The 19,466-nt window shown below is 50.4% G+C and overlaps 1 protein-coding gene across 3 annotated transcripts in view; it reads right to left on the reverse strand.

Annotated features, from left to right (window-relative positions):
• The window catches only part of GRM4 (glutamate metabotropic receptor 4), a 208,512-nt gene that overhangs the window by 80,123 nt on the left and 108,923 nt on the right, over window positions 1-19,466 (reverse strand). For all 3 annotated transcript variants that reach the window (XM_074935868.1, XM_074935866.1, XM_074935867.1), the window contains exon 4: window positions 948-1,083. In XM_074935868.1, the coding sequence (XP_074791969.1) occupies window positions 948-1,083 (136 nt within the window). The remainder of the gene's footprint in view (window positions 1-947; window positions 1,084-19,466) is intronic.

Consider the following 19,466-nt stretch of genomic DNA (forward strand, 5'->3'; position numbering starts at 1 on the left):
CACTGCTGTAAATCTGGAGCAATCCCACTGATGTCAGTGTCGTTCCCCTGGTGTAACAGTGCTGCATCTGACCAGCAGTGGGTATCAGGCTGCTGCCGCACAGAAAAAAAACAAACCACATTTTCCAGGTGTGTACGTGTGTCAATGAGTGCTAGTGGGAGGTAATTCCCCCTTTACACACACCCCTCGCCTGGGTAAACGTTTACAAACCCCTGTTTAATGGTGCTTGCCATTTACACAGCAAGGTAAATCCCGGATTCCTCAGCGCATAAGCGAGCGAGCGTAAATGTCAGGTTTTCAGACATTTCTATTAAGGAGGGAAAAGAAACTTGGATCGTTTGCATATCAGATGTAAACGGCTTTAAAATCTCCGTTTACCCACATTTACATAATGTTTGCTGATTAATAAATTAGACACTTACAAAAAGCAGGTGTAAATCAATGTGAATCATTAGGCTCCGTAAACATTGTAAGCCACCATATGTCACCTTGATTTGTCTGCTGCCTGTAATCCTGCAGCTCCCCACTGCACGCAGCGATGGAGTATCTTCTTGAGGGACTCAGGTGGAGCTCCCAGAAGCTGAGGACCCCAAAACTAGCAGCCCCTTCTGGAAACATGGGTCTAAATGACTTGCCCGAGGTCACACAGAGTCAGTGGCAAAGTCAGGAACAGAATCCCAGAGCCCTGACTCCGGATTGCTTCTCTAACCACTAGCCCCCACTCTCCTCATTATAATTATGTACCCTCTGCACCAAACACCACCAGCGCTGTGATGTGGCCTGTAAAACAGGCTACCGGGTCCATGGAGTGCTAAGGAACTGTAGGATACACTGCGGGGCAGACAGCATTGAGAGATACCAACACACAGAGAACCTTGTGTTCCCCCTCCTCGCTTCATGTGGTTTGCCCCCCACACCACCCTTAGGCCAGCCCATTATCCACTCACCTGATATCGTCCTCGTTGGCAAAGATGATGACGGCCCGAGCGTGGGAGGTCTCCAGGAGACGGCGAATGATCTTATCGAACTCTCCCGCCTTGGGCTCCCGAGGTATCTTGACAGACTGGGCCACGCACACTCCCCCTGCGGGCGGACAAGACACGGCACATTTAGACATGCCTTCGAACCGGCCGGCCCTACTCAAGCTCCCTTTGGGGGGATACCTAATTGCTGGGGGGCAGGAAGGAGGGCTCACTCTTGGGTCCCACATGCTTGAGATCGACACATCTCTGGAAGCAGCTCGACCCTGGAAATGGACAAACCTCAGCACCTCCTCCAGTGCGGGACTGGAGCATATGGGATTTGCATTGCAGTTGCCTGTGTGGAATGCCGGTTATTTATAACCCAAGGAAACCAGCAAAAGACCAGCGTGAGGCCATTTAACATGGGTAGGGGAAGCAATTGCCAACATGCTCTGTATTACAGCGGCACCTAGAGGCTCCAGTCAGGATCGGGGCCCCATTTTGCTGGGCGTTGCACAAACACATAGCGAGAGACTGGCCCAGCCTGTAGGAATCTAGGCCTACATGGGACCTACATAAATTATGGTTGTAAGGAAGTTTGGATGTTAGCATGAAAAACAGGCTCCCAGCGTGAGATCAAAGAAAATAAAATCCTGAGAAAGAAGAATTGTTGAGTTAACTTTGCAGTGACCCGGCGAATACCAGCGTTATCATTTTTAGGGCTGGGGCGGAAGTAACAGAAACAGAGAGCGTGGTTAACTGGGAACCTGCTTCCTAAAACTCCCTCATCTAGCCTTGGTTAAGGGCCAATAACCAGTAGTAATATCACTTGTTTATTATAGCGTATACAAAGCAAGGTTTTTCAGGGGCTCTTTAGCAGAGCTTTGCCTCACCGTCTGGAGTCATGCCATGATGCAAGTTGTCTCCTGGGCCTGAACCTGTTGTAATTATGTTGGCCAGCACTTATAGGTGTGTTGTTGCTAGGGCATAGAAGGCCGTATATAGGCTTGTATTGATATTTTGGATGTAACCAGCACCAAGTGGCCTTTGAGACTAACAAAGGAATGCATGTGTGGAAACTGAGTCACGGTAATGCTTCATAACCTCCTTAGGATAATTATTCCCAACACTGCCCCAGAAAGCTCACCGCTTAAGCAGACGGCAATGGGAGAAGGGCAGTACGGCCACCCCCGTGTTATGGGCCAGGAACTGAAGACGTGGAGAGATGAAGTGATTTGTCCCAGCGAGCCAGTGGCAGCACCAAGAACTGAGCTCAGATCTCTTCTCCTACCCTGTGTCTGTTTGGTGTAGAGACTGTAAGATCACTGGGGCAGGGACCATCCTTTACTCTGTGGGTGTGTGCACACAGCACCGCCACCTAGCACAACAGGGCCATGATCCACGTGGGGCCTCTGGATGTTACTGGAACAAACAACAATCATCACAGTGCCGTTGTGAGCGTTTGAGCCCGTCCTCAGCCAGAAGTACCGGTGACTTCCACAGGGCTCTTTCTCTCCCCTCCTTCTGCACCAGGGGCTGACACCAATGGGCCCCTAGTGCTCCGAATATATTTGCTCAATGCGTTCTTCCCTCCTATGGCGCATTCCTCGGGAAGAGACAAATATCTTCCCATTATTTCCACTGCCGCAGATTGTTTTTTCACACATCACTTTGATTTGTATCATCCTCCCTTTGTCGTGTTGCTCCCTCCGATCAGCCGTCTCGAGAGCTAATCTCTACCATCCACCTACTCCTTTTATTATCTGTCATTTCAAGCCATAACCGCTCTCTCCCCTCCTCGTCTCAATTCTTCGGCAGTTCCCCTGTCTCCGGCGTCTCCTCCAAGCCTTCCTCTGCATTCACCCTTTCCCTAATCTCAGATCTCGAGGGAGCATCCCCTCCTTGCTTTGCCACTCTTCATTCCTGCTTCCCAAACAGCTTTCAGCTGAGCTCATCATTTCGCATTCTCCTTTTTGAGTCCCTGCCCGGCTTCTTGCAAGTGTGTGTGTAAACACACCTTCTGGATTTCAGACCTATTGCCTGAGGCTTGGCCCCTTAGGGTTCGAGCTCCCTGTCCTCCCAGAAATAGGCATCACCAGTTTAGCCCCTACTCTGGTTAGTGATGGAGCAGAGATGTACTGTTCTAGTTACATAAGGGCTCTGGAATACTATGGCAATGGGGCCATTAGAAATACATATAATGTACGTACAATTATGATATATTTGTATTACGGTAGCACCTAGGCGCCCCAGTCATTGATCAGGACCCTACTGTGCAAGGTGCTGTACAAACACAGAACAAAAAGCTTACAATCTAAATCACGGGGCCAAATTCATCTCAGGAGCAACCCCATTGAATTTTATGAGAGATGAGGTTGGCTTATAATCTGCAGTTATGTCAGGTAGGCTAATAAGGGCTTTCCATCCTCATGCTCCAGGCCCCTGTTTGGGTCAGGAAAAAATTGAACATAAGAGCTCAGCGCCCATTTAAATGTACCAAAATAAGCGGTGGCAGGTTTCCAGCAGGGCTCAGTTCATGGGCTGCTGAGCTCTTTGAAAAAGATGGCCTTGATTGTGGGTGCAGAATAGCCAGCCCTTAGGAACACTGGGTGAAATTCACCCCAGCACGAGGCCCATGTACCAAGTCCTAGGAGTTTAAATGGTGCAAGGCCTCAGGCTGGCGCCTCCATCCAGGGGTGCATTTCACACCTTGCAAGGGTTTCACGTATTCCCTTGAAGCATCTGGCCACATTCGCTGTAATAGACAGGTGACAGGACCAGATGGTTCCCTGACCTATTCTGCGAAAGCAGTTCTTCCACTCCTCCCTGGACTAGAGTGACCGCTTGATCACAGAGACGGGAGCTCTGCAATCCTACTCACCAAGCCAGCTGCTGAGCATTTGAAATAGCAGTTAATTAAAACTTAAAAAAAAGAGAGAGAGAGGAGAGAGTGAAAAGAAAATTGGATGAGTAACCAGGCTTCTGTCTGCTGGGCTTTAACCCTGAACGCCTGCCAGCCCTGGCCCCGCCAAAAGCCAACGGCTCCTCACTGCAACTTTTTGGCAGGCACCAGTAAAAAAAAATGGAAAAGAGATGGGAAGAAAATTAAACATTCCAGGACCTTCCGGATATAATTGATGGTCTCAATTTGCATAGTAAATGACACGGCTGATGCCTCGCCTGCCGCTGAAGGATCCCCGCTTAAGCAAAGGTCAGAGTAATTAGCACACAACTGCCATTGCAGAGAGATTTCCCAGAACTCCTGCCATCCAGAGAGGACAGTCCCCTCCTCCAGTTGAGAATCTGGCAGCCGTGCAGCAGGGGAATGACAGCAAGGGAACAGCAGAAGGCACGGCGATGCAAAGGAATTCTTAAACCGGAGCATTCATCCAGCTGGCTGGGGAGCTCCCAGAGCCAGATCCTCAGCAGGCGGAAGTCAGAGCAGCTCCACTGATGAGCAGCTTGCCCCTTGGCTCAAACCTGCAGCCTTACGCATGAGATTGGGTTATAAGTGTTATTTGTAGAGCCTAGGAGCTCCAAGTAGGGACTAGCGTTGGTGGGGTCTTAGGGACCGTGGCTATTCCGTCAGTATCAGAAAGAATAATAAAACCCAGTTCTTATCTAGCACTTTTCATCAGTAAATCTCATAGCTCATTCCAAAGGTGGCCAGTATCATTATCCCTCTTTTACAGATGGGGAAACTGAGGCACCGAGCAGTGAAGTGACTTGCCCAAGGTCACCCAGCAGGCCAGTGGCAGAGTCAGGAATAGACCCCAGGTCTCCTGAGACCCAGTCCAGTGCTCTGTCGACTAGGCACACTGCCTCCTATACCACTATACACTCCTACAGCACCTGCCATCTGAGGATCCTAAAGCGCTTTACAGTTGGGTGACATTCACACCAGTGGCGCTGGCCTGTGCGCCCCTTTGGTCCCAGCTGGAGGCATTAAGTGGCCTTTAAGCAGTGCTGACACCTTGTGCTGGTCCTCTGCAGGGGGCAAACGCCACATTAACCCCACTCCCACAAGGTAGGCAAGGCTTATGATCTCCCTTTTACTGATGGGGAAACGGAGTCACGGGAAGGAGATGTGAGCGGCCAATGGTCCCACACTGAACCAGGGGCAAAGGCAGGAATAAGCCCAGGCCTTGCACTGGATTGGAGAGCCCTCCAAAGACAGAGCAAGGGAAGGCAGGGGAGGCCGGGAGGAAAGGCAGATGATTCCAGAGCTGTTTTATTAAGCTGATCAGATTGTTCCTTTTTTCCCCCCTTGGGGACAGAAGGGGCTCTGACCTCATGGACAGCACAAGGAGAACAATCAGACCAGTCAATATTGTCACATGGATCCAACATGCCATCACCCCTAACATGCCCTGTTGCACTAGGCGCTGTACATGAGTGGTAGGAGAGACTCCTCCACGCCTCTTCACCAGCTCTTCCCTCTCCTCCCTCCCTGTTCTCCATCTGGTGCCACCTTGGGCTGATCCAGATCCAATGATCTGCCATTGGGAGCCTTTCTGTTGCCTCCTGTGGGTGCTGGATCAGACCCTTTGGCTAGTGCATGGAGACGGGGGTCACCTCACCGCTCCTTAATTCTGCCTCTTCTAGCCTCAGTGTATCTCTCTCTGTATCTCTTTCCCCCTCTCCCTTCTCACCCCACCCCTGGCTAAGCCTCCCCCATTCAGAGACAAAGCCATGCATAGGCCTTTCGTAAGGTCCAGGAGGCAACACCCCATAGGCACTGAATGCAGGGGTCTTTCCTGTGGTGGATTCATGGCTGCCCCCACCTTATGCCATGGAGCTAGCTCAGGTATTCCTAAGGTGTCTCTCCCTTGGGTTTCTAAGCACCACGTCTTGCTACTGAAACCACATCCTGGCTCTTCCTAGCACAGCACAAGATCCACCCCTAGGTCTTCACGTTGTGTGCAGCACTGCAAACGCCCCCGGGGTCCAGCCAAACAGACACACATCCCTGTTTATGACTGAGACAAGGCTGAGCTGTGCGTATGAAAGACAGACTGACAACAGGCCCCTGTGCACCTGTCCAAGCGTGTGATCTTGCTGTGCACAGGTTGGTCTCCGTGCGCGTCTGTCCACAGCTGGGTCTCTAGATTTGTCTCAGTCTGTCTCCTAGTGCACAGCATGATCTGTGCATGCGTGTGCACTGATGGGAGAGGAATAAGCCCCATTAGAACACGTGGCACGGACATGTGGCAGGATGAGATCTGGGTGTGTCAGCGAGTCCCCAGGGTAGACAGGAATGGGTCGCCTGGCTCAATCAGGAATCCCTCAGAGGCCCCTAGGTAACTGGTAAATCCCGACCCCCTGCATGTTATTGGCCATGGAGCCATGGTAACCAGAAGGCTCCCCAACAAGGAGTCATAATTAATTATTGATCTCTGCACTTCTCCATAACTCACTACTCCACAGAGAGATTTCTCCCTTCCCTTCCCAGCAGGTTCCTTCCAGGGACCAAAGCTGGTCGGGCATCTTTCCACAGAACGGTTTTCTGTCAAAAAATGCTAATCTGTCAAACCCAGAACTTTCTGTGGGAACGGATCAGTTCAGACGGACGTCCTATTTCCAAACAAAATTGGGGGGAAAAAGTGTTTTAGAATTGTCAAAAGGGGTTAAAACGTAAACGTTTGGGTTTCCAGTTCAAAATTTAAGTTAATTTATAGTTAAAAAAAAAAGTTTACGACAGTTTGACAGCGATACAAAATGTTCCAGAATTATCTAAATGAAACAATTGGTCGACCCAAACCCAATTTTTGTGTTTCCTGGTTTTCAGCTTGCAAAAATTTTTAAGATTTCGACTTTTCATCCTGAAAAAGGATTTTATTTCTTTAATTTTTTTTTTTAAATCCCAAAATGGTTTTGTGGGATGTAAAAACAGTTTCCTGCCCACCTTTGCCAGGCACCACGTTGACTGTGCCTGGCAGCGTGAGCGGCAGGAATCCACCAGCTGCTTCTGTCGTCCCGGTGTCCCTCAGCCTCATCCCCCCTGGGAAAGAGACACTGATCCGAGGGCCAGGAGAGGACTTGGCTGCTAGCGTCAGTCTCGTGGGCACAGCAGAAAGGGACAAATCCCACCCTCATTCCATTCCTTCCATTACTCAGCTCAAGCACACGGTACTGCCCAATACAAAGCCATCTCCCTCTCCCCTGGGAATCCAGTAGATCAGTGGTTCTCAAACTGTGGGTTGGGACCCCAAAGTGGGTCACGACCCCATTTTAATGGGGTTGCCAGGGCTGGCTTAGATTTGCTGGGGCCAGGGGCCAAAACCCAAGCCAGAGGGCTTCAGCCCTGGGCGGTGGGGCTAAGGTTACAGGCGGAAGCCCTTGGTCTTCGGCTTTGGCCCCCCAGCCTGGGGCAGTGGGGCTTGGGCTTTGCCCTCCCCCCACCCGGGATGGCGGGGCTCAGGCAGGCTCAGGCTTCAGTCCCCCTTCCTGGGGTCCTGTAGTAATTTTTGTTGCCAGAAGGGGGTCACGGTGCAATGAAGTTTGAGAACCACTGCAGTAGATGTTGGACTGGGCTTTGCCCCATCACCTTGGGAATGGCCTGTGACGGGCATGGTCTGAGAAACTCTGATGCGACCTCAGGTTCCCACCAGCGCCCAGAATCCAGGAAGCTGCCTCGGCGTCTTGGAGGAGAGCATTGCTGACAATCAGGCCCAGCAAGGTCTGAGCGTGTTAGCTTGGCTGCTGCCCCGTCAGAAAGCTAGTCGCTGCGTGGCAACAAGGTGAGTGACTGCTGGTCCCAGGTGACCTCCCCCCAAAGGTTTGTACCATTCACATTCAGAGACACCCGCCCCTGCCATTCAGAGGTCTGAGATATTTTCAAGCTCTCGGTAATGATCCCCAGCTGGAGCTCAGGAACGCAAGTCTCAGCTCCTTGTATCTTCTCCAGCCTGGCTCACCAAGCCCCAGCCAGGAGACGTCAGAGAGCAGGAGGTTGGTTTAGGAGCCGTTCGAGTCCCAGCACCTGCTGTCTGTCACCAGGCTCTAAGCCTGGAACTTCTGAGCACCCCTTTGAACAACACACAGCGCATGGCAAGTCATGCCACATCCTCTTACATTCGGTTTGATTCAGGCTGACAGGCAGGGAAGCTTTCAACTACACAGTATCTATGATTCTCTCCTACTGTCAGTTGCCTACACAAAGCTGGGGAGCAAACAAGCTAGGGAAGCTTCAGTGTATGCAGAGCTTCATCTGGCTTTCCTCTCCCAATGGGAATTCCTGTTTGCTACAGGATCACAGGCTGGCAGATGCTACAGAGAGCAGGGCGTCATCCACTCCAAACCCAGCCTGGGATCCTCCAGCAACTCCCCTACTGAGGAGCCCTGAGAGAGAAGGGAAATTGAGGCACAGTGCCACAGAGCCACTCCTGGCCATGAGGGGGTATGCAGCAGGGGGCCACATTTGCACACACACACACACACACAGGTATACAAAAGCTAACATACCATTGTGTGCGTGCGCACACACATGCAGGTGTACAAACCCACTCAAAACTCTGGTTGAACAGGGACAAAAAATTTATCTTTGCAAATATTCTACTGCGAAACTGTGGAATTTGCTGAATATGACAAGCTCCTGTTCAACACAACCACACTCACATAGACACATCTGCACATGCCCATGCCAAAGGCACGTGTACTGCACATGCTGTCCTCCTGAATATTTTTGGAAAGCGAGTTAGGTGAAATAGCATTCCATGTACACACACACACACACACACACACACACACACACACACACACACCCCTTCAAGAAAGATACTGGAGGGGAATTTTTGGCATGGAATTCAAACCTGACAGCCCCCTGCTGAAGTCTGATCTCATTTATTGGATTGTAAACTCTTTGGAACAAGGGCCGTCTCTTTGGGTCTCTGTTTGTACAGCCCCTAGCACAATGGGCTCCAGCTCCAGGACTGGGGCTAGTAGCCGTTACTACAATACACATAATAAATAATCACAGTTTATACTGGTGTTTTACTGCTATAATTCCATGGTTTTCAATGAGGTTATTCTGGATTTACACCGCCATGAGAACAGACCAAAAAAACAACCCCGCCCAACCATCAAATCATGCGCCCTTCCCAGCTCCAAATTCCAACAGCGATCACACCCCACAGCTGGCACTAGGGCAGAAACAGGAGGCTTCCACCTGCAGCTGGGGGTGGGTGATGGAAAGAGGCAGGATATATTATCTCCATTCACAAATAACGGGATTTGCATGCTCAGAAAGGGAACAAGTTTGCAGGGACAAATCTACAATGGTTTTACCAGCAGACACACAGATGATGCAAGCTTTCTCTGTAACCCCCCCCACACACACACCCGTATAGCCCATCCAGTATATTAGACACCTGTGGAATACAGGAGAGATGCATTCAACTGGACCAGAATCATAGCACAAGAGACCTGTCTAATATCAATTAGTCTTCACAGCACCTAGAAGCACCAGTAGACATCAGGGCCACATTGTGCTCAGTGCTGTACAAACACATAATGAAAGACAGTTCCTGCCCCGAAGTGTTTACAATCTAGCTGGACAAGACAGACCAAGTGTATTAGCAGCTTCATTTTACAAATGGGAGCGCCAAGGCCCAGAGCGATTCAGTGACTCGTCCAAGGTCCCATTGGGCGTTGGTGGCAGAGCCAGGAGCTGAAGCCAGGTCTCTAAGGGTACAGTACGTCTACACTGGAGACACAGGTGTCATTTCCAACTCAGGTAGATGTGCACACGCTAGCTTTAAATGAGCAAGTGTGTTACAAATAGCAGTGTGGCCACAGCAACCGTGTTCAGAGAATCAGAGACGATCAGGGTTGGAAGGGACCTCCGGAGGCCATCTAGTCCCACCCCCTGCTCAAAGCCAGGACCAATCCCCAACTAAATCATCCCAGCCAGGGCTTTGTCAAGCCTGCCCTTAAAAATCTCTAAGGAAGGAGATTCCACCACCTCCCTAGGTAACGCATTCCAGTGTTTCACCACCCTCCTAGTGAAAAAGTTTTTCCTAATATCCAACCTAAACCTCCCCCACTGCAACTTGAGACCATTGCTCCTTGTTCTGTCCTCAGCTCCCACTGAGAACAGTCTAGATCCATCCTCTTTGGAACCCCCTTTCAGGTAGTTGAAAGCAGCTATCAAATCCCCCCTCATTCCTCTCTTCTGCAGACTAAATAATCCCAGTTCCCTCAGCCTCTCCTCATAAATCATGTGCTCCAGCCTCCTAATCATTTTTGTCACCCTTCTCTGGACTCTTTCCAATTTTTCCACATCCTTCTTGGAGTGTGGGGCCCAAAAACATAGCAACATAGCAAGGATCTCTGTCGGGACTGTATTTGGGCAGTTAGCCCAAGCCACCACCTTTGCCATTGTGGGGACACGCCTATTTCTAGCACCCTAGCTCCATCAAAGCTAGCATGAGTATGTCTGCCTGAGCTGGAAATTACACCTCCTGCTCCAGTAACCCAAAGGCCAGTGTCTGAACCACAAGCCTCTCCTTCCTGTCTACTCAGCAGAGTTGATACACTTCAAATATAGCCAAGTACAGGCTATTTTTATGGGAGGAAACTGGGCCAATTTTATGTTTGTTTCCCATATGGGGAGGCAGATGGATGGAGAGGAGGAAGTTGGATAAACAGACTCCAGGACAGGCAGCAGACCAGCAAAACCAGAGACACAGCACCCAGCAATGTCAACAGATACGGGATGATCCGCCCCACAGTGAGTTATCAGGGACTGGCTAGCCCGCCAGGCATGGTGCCAAGCCCCTGGGCAGGCTAGGGCTAACACTTGCTTACGCATCAGAGACACCAGCTCTTTAAGGAGCCGTCACAGCTTAATTATTGTTTCCATGGCAATCAAGAGAGAAAATCCAACATAGGGAGCAGTTTGCAAACATAAGAGTCTTTCATAAAGTCCTGGTGCACACGTGCAATCACACTTGGATGTACACACACTTGTATTACACGCTCACACATACACATTCACATGTTCATAAGTCCATGTTCCCAAAGTCACTTGTCTACCCACACAAGCGCTGCCATAAACACACAACGCAACCTACACACCAGCTTGTGCACTCAGGGTGCAGAGGCAAGCCCAGGGCTCTGAAATGCAGGCTGCCACAGGATGCCCTGGAGACCCATACCCTTCCCCCATTGCAGAGAGTGTCCATAGGCATAATCGGGTCTGGCGGGGCTGTGTTGGAGCCCATCACCCCAGTTTGCTTGTGGTGGGGAGCTGCATTCCTGAGTGATCAGCACCTACCCCACCCCAACACCCAGGGATTGAGCATCACCCTACCTCCGTCCCCACAAGGGGTTGAGAGGCTGAGTCCACGTATCAGGACATGTCTGCGGGGAAACGCTGTCGCCTTCTATCTGATCACCCAATGCAAAAACCTGAGCACCTGCCGGATGAGAACATCGGACAAGGCAGTGTGTGCTAACCCCACACAAGCAGCATCAGCTCCATCCCACAAGCCCTGTGGGTCGCAGCCTGGCAAGAGACCAGCCTCTCTCTCCTTCTGCATGACATCAGCAACCTAAGGGACTTCTCATCTTCATTGGCATGTTACTCCATTGACTTCTAACTCCTTGCTGTCGTCCCCAGCTGTCACACACGCTAACTGGCTTAAGCTCTGATTCCGCCATGGCTCGTGCGGTGCCGATCACGCTCTTTACTGCGGTGCTTGGCAGAGAACCAAGGAACAGGGTGGGATTTTCCCCCCTCCATTACATTCCTCCCTCTGTGGAGTCCAGCCAGGGATTCCCAGGCTCAGCATCAGAGTGGCTCAGTCCAGTGCATCGCCCTCTCACTCACTGAAAATGGTGGGTTCAAGTCCCGCTGCTACTAAATTAGGAAAGAAAAAAAGTAATTAAACTGGCAGGTTTTAAAAAAAAAATAAAATAAAATACAAGACTAGAGAACGCAGCATGTGTTTTGCTCTCGATTCTGCAGTGCAGGGTCCCAAGGGCAGGCAAGACAAGTGTCCAAAATAAAAGCCTTTGCATCAGATCAGGCATGATCTTTACCTGCCCCAAACACCCTGTGTGTATCAGTTTCACCCACCGACTGTCCGTCCTCACCAGAGCGCTGCAAGGACAGCTGGAGTGAGCATCAGCTGAGGGAGCCCTGATGAGGAGGCATCTGGCCTGACTGGGAGCTCCTTTGGAAAAGAGTGGCTGGCCTCCATATGTCCCACGTTACATCAGCAATGCGGGGGACAGCAACTGCACAAACAGGGTGAATCAGGGGGGCACCTGTTATCACGTGCAAGTCGAGCCTGCTGAAGGGGTGGAGTGGGAATGGGAACTGCCACAACTGGCATAACAGGGCGCGTGGGGAGGGACCGAATGGTTTACTGAGGCCTTGAGAGCTGAGGGAGAGAAAGCCATCTGAGACAGACACAGTACGAGAGGTGGGTGTGGCTGAGTGGGCGAAAGAAGCGGAGTGACTAACACGGCTGAGCGCTGAAAACAACGCAGCAAAATAATGAGGGAAGCAGCTGTGACCAAAGGGAATCAGGCCAATGACACCAGCGGCCTTTGGGGGGAGGGAAGTTTCATGCAGAGCCAATTAAAGCCGGGGAGAGGATGGATTTTGGAGCTGCCCGATCTGTTTAATGACGGATGTATATTTGGAAGCCCTGTGCAGGGTTGGCGGCGAGTGGTCTAACAGAATCAGTCATCCATCCCATGCCTTCTTTACTTGATCAGAAGCACTCTGGGGCTGGGACTGTCTTTCTGGGTTTGTCTTCACTGCACAGTTAGCCTGGGTCATTGGCACTGGGCTCTGAACAACCAGGTGCTGTTTGTTCTCTATGCTGAGATGCTCTAGGATTCCTTCCCAGCCAGTTGTATCAATTGCAGGAGAACCTGTCTGACCTGCAGGGGAATTGTGGGAAGGCACTGGAGGACTTTCAGCCCTGGAGTGATTTCCCTGCATCCTCACTGCAAAGTGGGCAGGTTCCAGAATCATTTAAAGTGCAACCCAGGCTCTCTCCTGCCTCCCCAGCTGGGTCAGATAGCCCAGGCTTAAAACACCTCCACACCCCAGCCTGGGGGCTCTCTGTGTGGACAGTAGGGGGATCAAGGGTAAAAGCCAGGTAAAGAGCCTAGGTTGACTCTGCATTGAAGATATATCCTTCTGTGTTTGTACAGCACCTAGCACCCTGGGGTGCTGGTCCATGACTGGGGCTCCTAGGTGCTACCACAACACAACAATAAATAATAATGTCTCCCCAGTCCAGGCTAGACACAGGGGGCTCCTGTGCAGTGACATAGGCAGCATAAACTGGGAGCTAGAGAGAACCACAGGGTCTGTCTGTGTCCAGCAGCTGTAGTAAAGAATCCCCTTTATATTCACTACAGCCAAGTCCAGTCTGGACCATGAAGGATACCAACAGGGGGGTGCTCAACCAAGGCCCAGCAATCCCAGTGAGCCATGGTGAGATGAGAGCAAGCAGAGGGGTGCTTCCCAAGGGAGCCCAAAGCTGAGATCTACAGGAGACAGCCTACATGCCTAGGCAGGTTCACGTGAAAGGAGAAGACATCAATGGAGGAAGCAACGATTTAGGAATACAAGGCCACAGGTGAGGAGCCTGAATGATGTAATAAGCAGTAGTCAGAGAAGACCAGCTGCCTCGCTATTGTCGAGCGTTTCGTAGACATCGCGGCCCGAGAGAATTGTCAGCAGGACCATGTGTTGGCTTTGTGGTTTTATAGGGAGCAAAGACCCAAACAAGGCTATCGGCAAGTCAGGTTTGCCAGAGAGAGAAGGGCCCCAAGAGAGACTGTGCGAGGCCGGGTTAGCTATGGGGGTGAAGTGTTTCTTCATATATTTCGGCGGCTGTAGACCCATTAGTAAAGAAGAAGGGAGACTAAATCAGTGGTGATTCTGAAACAGTTGAGCTGCTGAGGAGCTACATTAAATCAGCCTAACACAACAAAACGGGACATGGACAATTAGGGGGTAAGGAAATCCTTGTCAATGGGGCAGTTGACAGGAAGCAGGTGAAGAAATACAGGGGGAAACTGAATATATACACAGTAGCCGCTCTGGGTGATGCACCTTGCAAGGCCCTAGGAAGATTAACTAATGTGCCATTGGCTGCATCTCAGAGGGAGGCAGCAGAGGAGAGGGTGGGAAAGCTAGAGAAGTACCAATCTTTAATAAACAGGGGAAAGCCTGAGCCTGTCGGTTACTATCTAGTTAATCTAATGCCAACTCTTAGCAAAAGGGAGCAGTAAAATGTTCAGAGAGAATGTAACTGATCAGGAAAAAGAGGAGACGGTATCCAATGAAAAGTACACAGGAGGGGCTTGTAAAAAGCAGCTCATACCAGAGCATCGATAAGCTTTCAAAACACAGTCTGAACAACAGAATTAGGGCCTGATCCTCCAAGCATTTAAGCATTTGAGTAACTTTACTCAATAGAGAAGCCCCATTGAATACATAGAGATTGCCAAGTTGGGTCAGACCAGCTGTCTATATAATCTGGTATCCAGTCCCCAACAGTGGCCAATACCAGTTGCTTCGCAGGAAGCTGTAAGAAACCCTGCACAGACAGCTATGGTATAACCTGCCCCAGGGGGAAAAAATTCTTCCTGTCCCCTATTAATTAGAGGTTTGTTTGTGCCCTGAAACAGTAGGGTTTACAGCCCTTCTGGAACTCTTCATTTATTTTCTATGATGACTCAGGATGCCCTTGTTATGCATATAAATGTCCCATCCTTTAAAAAAAAAATTGTTACATTCTTGGCCCATATGATGCCTTGTGGCAAGGAGTTCCATGGGCCAACTTTGCATTGTGGGAAAGATTACCCTTGCTCCCCTTAAAATGAGCTTCCTTTCAGTTTCACTGAAGGCAGCATCGCCAACCCTAAGCATGCCAAAGTCATGAGTCAGGCCCCCCAAAATCGTAAGACTGGTTTAAAAATCGTGAGCTCTTCAAATAATAAATGTGGACTTCTGTTTGTTTTGTCTTCTGGGTTTTGAGACAACATTTTAAAGTTTTTCTCTGCAACTACAAGAGCGAGAAACTTTTTTTTTTAAAATAAACATGACAGCTGAGATTCTCTCATAATTGCGTGACTCCAGGAGCTGGAGCTTTAACAAAAACACCAGATACTGCAAAGCTTGCGAATACAAATGCAAGACCTGGCAATGCTGTACATGTCCCCTTGTTTCATCGTGAAAAAGGATGAATATAAGCTCCTGATTTAATATTTCTACCACTGGTTATTTAGTATGCCTTTATCATGTCTCCTCTAAGCTCAACTGTCCCTACCTGATCAGCCTGCCTCCATATGGCACTATCCACACGAGGCAAGATACGCACATGTTAAGTGGCTGCAGGAGCTACGCCTTAATGGGTAAAAGACATAATGTTTCCAGATTTTTAATAAAGTTTAATTATAGATCTTCACATAATTTTACTTGGAAATTTAATTCGAAATTGACTGGGGTATAAGTACCACCGCACAGGCTAGAAATTAGCAGCAGGAATGTAAACACTTTAATGCTAGGCAGCACTGTGGCGAGCAGAGAGAGATGTCCCGTGGGGCAAATGCAAGAGACAGGTGTTACGGCTGGTTTTATTTAACTTCTTTATTAATGACCTGGAAAAAGAGGCAAACAGTGGGCTAATCAAGTTTGCAGATGAGATTAAACTGAGAGGTGTTGCAAGGCCCAGGGAGGACAGATGAGCAAAGGGTTAGCTGTATTGGCAGGACACAACTGGAAATAAAATGCAAGCTTCCCAGTCTTGGAGAAATGCGAACAAATAGAAAAATAATCCATGGATTCACAGATTTTTATGGCCAGAAGGGACCATTAGATCATCTTGTCTGATTCTCCTGTATTGCCAGAGAGTTTCACTCCTGTAGCTATTTCAAATCAGAAGAACGGGCTCAGACAGTTGTAATGCCCGCGGTGACCTACGGATGAGAGCACTCAGCAAACTGGATGGGAATTTGCAATGCTGTACAGCTGGGAAACACCCAAGGGGCTAAAGATCACATCCCAGTCTTTGGGATGCTTATGCAAACCCTGATCCTGGGGAGGTGCTGCTCAATAGTGAAGGAACGAACTAGAAATGATGGGTAAATGGGGTGGGGCTGGCAGTCCCATTTGGAAGAGACTTGATTCTCCGCCTGCAGCATCGCCATTCACTCTATACACCTGGCACTGATTAGAACAGTAGAGGGCACTGTGCCCACCCATCCCTTCAACCAGCATACCCCCTATAAATAAGGGCAAGAATGGATCCCTTTTCCCAGGCTCCCCTTTCCATGGGAGCAGTGTAAAGAGGCTACTGCAAGGGCCAGAATCTGCCCTCATCCATACCTATGAAACCTACATGGAGACAGACTCTGGTCCCTGCAATAGCTCCTTTACACAGCTCCTGTGGCTCAAACGGGCCAGAAAGAATGCCTGGTGAATTGCCCCAGTGCAGGAATGGGGTGGGGTCACATATCTGGCCCTACCCTACTTCTCCCCACAGCCCCCAGGGTAGCATCATACCAGGACTTGGCCAAGGGGGGCAGAGCAGGGACAGAAGGAGTATCAGTCCATGCTCTGGTCCAGCCCAGAGGCAGCCATAAGTTAGAGCAGCCCATGAGGCTGCTCTAGCTTACCCTGGGCACTGGATCAGGCAGAACTAGGGACGTGCCCTGGGATATACCTGCTGGCAGCTGCAACACAGCTATGAGAGAGAGAGATGCCCAGGACTCTCTCTGCCCCAAACACTGGCAGCACTCAGATGCCCTGGGTATCTGCTGGCTGTACCAGTGCTTGCTGTACAATGGCAAAGGGCAAGTGAGAACAGAGAAGGGAGCTCACCTCTCTCCTTTCTCCCCACGATCGCCTCCATGAAGCTTTGCAGCCCACCTGCTCTAGTAAACCCAGTCCTAAATCTGCATGAAGAATTGCAGTGAGATACACACCCCTCCAAGCTGCCCAACTCCCAGGGGTCAGTGGGCAAACTGGTGCGCCTCTCCACTGCACAGCAGCCAGCAGGCAGAAGAGGTACCTTAGACCAGGAAACGTGACCACGTGTGTCATTTGGCCACAGATTGTAAAAATGACAGTGGAGGGAGGTGGAACATAGCAGGGCGGCAGGCAAGGTGGGTTGTTTTCAGAGACTGTTTGCAAAGCGTCTCTGTCTAGATTATTAAAGTCTGCACCACGTCCACTGCCGGCAGCAGAGCTCACTCAGAACAAAAAAGCAAGGAGAGCAGCCAGTGTCCAGCGAAGAGGCTGGCAGAGTCAGCCCCCCAATCTATTGCCTGTGTAGACGGAACCAATGTAGGTGTGTCTCAGAGCCACAGCCATCAGCATGTTCTCTCCCGTTTTCCCCACTCATTTCCAGAGCTGCCCAGAAAACTTGCTTGTAGACACCATCCCTGTACTATGTTTACTTGCCATTATATCATTCGGCCACCAGATGTCCCTGTGTGCTGCAGAGAGATCCAGGCAGTGTGAGGCTCCTGGTAAACACAAGACAAAGCTGGCACTCGAGCTATGTGCAAGCCTGTTTCTGGCTCTGCAATTACAGCGGTTTTCTTTAACAAAACACTTCTTCCGTAAGGAGGGCTGTGAGTCCTCACATCACAACAATCCCCAGGGAGCTCCCTAATGTGGGAAGGTGCTGATTAGTGGTTACTAGCTCTCTTCAGCACGTTATCTCTGGGTATGACTGTAGCCCAAGGCCATCCCCTCTGGACTTTGAAGCAGAGATGGTTATTCAGAAGCATGTGATGTATATCTGCTGATTGGATGCCATTTGCCATAAGCGCGCGCGCACATGCGCACACACACATACACACACACTCACTCACTCCATCATGAGCCCGTAACCAAAACAGAGCCTGAAGTAATTCAACTTCACAACCCCACATGTAAGTTTGGTGTGGAACCGGAGGCAGAGAGAGATGAAATGACACATACACAGCACTGGTTGGATTCGAACCCAGGTCTCTCGACGTTCAGTTCTGCGCCTTAAGCATTTGGCCCCTCAACACGGTGAGCAAAGCACAGCTCTACTAGCATGTAGAGGATCCCAGCTGGCACAAAGCCAGCTGCACACTACTTTACACCAGCTCCCCCAGAGAAGAAGTGTTGTCAGGGGTGGGCAGGGCAGGAGCTGCCCGCTTCCATTCAGACGCATGGGACTCCATGACACCAAAACTACAGGCCTGATCCATGATCATGCTAAGGCCCTTTTACACAGCTGTGTTGTGAGAGCACAAAGAGTGGTAATGGCCCCCTGAGAAGAGTCCCTGCACTGGGGGCTCCCCTGTTTGGGATAAGGGCTCTAACAGGTGGCTCTGCTCCCAGCCCCACCAGCAAAGAGGCATAGCCAGACTGCAGCGCATTTCCGCTGCCCATATAGGGTCACAGGCCGCAAGAGGTGAAGCAGCCCTGAGGCTGCTCTAACTTACCCTGGGAGATGAGCAGGCCCCTGCGCCACCCTAGAATACCAGCAGGACAAAAGCGGCTTCAGGCCGTTCCCCCAGGCCCTCCATTTAAAGAGAAACACCACACTTCCTCCAGCTGGGCGGGCAGCAGGTGGAGAGAAGGGGTCTGCTCGCTCCCACATCTCAGCGCTGCTGTTGGAGGCAGGAGGTCATCAGATAAAACCAGCCACAATTTTCCACTCTGATGATCTGCCCATTTGGATTCTCTCTCCCCTCCCGGGAACTTGAGCAAAGCAGCAACTGCCCTAAAGCTGAACCGCTGCAAGGCATCAGGAAGCGAAGAAGGCTGCAGCACCTTGCAGTGCCATCTAAATACAGCTGCTGCTGCTGGATCAGCTCCCGAGTCTCAAGTAAAACTAACACAGAGGCTGTAATGGGGCCAGGAGTGGGAAACGGTCAGGCATCTGTCTGCTGCGATCCCCTCCCAGAGAGGAAAGACTCTTTCTGTTAAAGAGATGCTGCGGTTACCAGGGAAAGGACTGAAATTCCTCTCCAAGAAGGCCAGGCACCACCCACTCCTTCGTCCCAGCTTCGTTACCGTGCAATAAACTAGCCAGAATACATGCACCACCGCCCTCTGCTGGGAGGAACCGGATCTGCTCAACTGCATCCCATTGGCCCTGCAGTGCTAACACCCAGCAGAGATTCTCCTTTGGCATATTCATCGGGGGATTGCGTTTTCAAAGCGTGAGCTCACACCCTCCTAGAGTCAGAGTTTACAGCCAGAAAGGACCATCAGATCATCTCGTCTGACCTCCTGTGTAACACAGGCCACTAACAGCACCCACTAAAACACATCAACTGGAATTCAACCAAAACGTTACAGCCCTCAGGAGCTAAACTATTACATGCCACAGGTAGAGAACAGGAGCAAGCAAGGTGCAGGGAAGTGATTAAATGAGATATACCCAGCGATTCTAGCAATTGACCCATGCCCCATACTGCAGAGGAAGGTGAACCCCCCATCCCACCCTGGTCACTGCCAATCTAATCAGTTCCGACCCCTGCTGTTAT

The sequence above is a fragment of the Natator depressus genome, chromosome 21 (assembly GCF_965152275.1).
Source record: "Natator depressus isolate rNatDep1 chromosome 21, rNatDep2.hap1, whole genome shotgun sequence".
Classification (NCBI taxonomy): Eukaryota; Metazoa; Chordata; order Testudines; family Cheloniidae; genus Natator; species Natator depressus.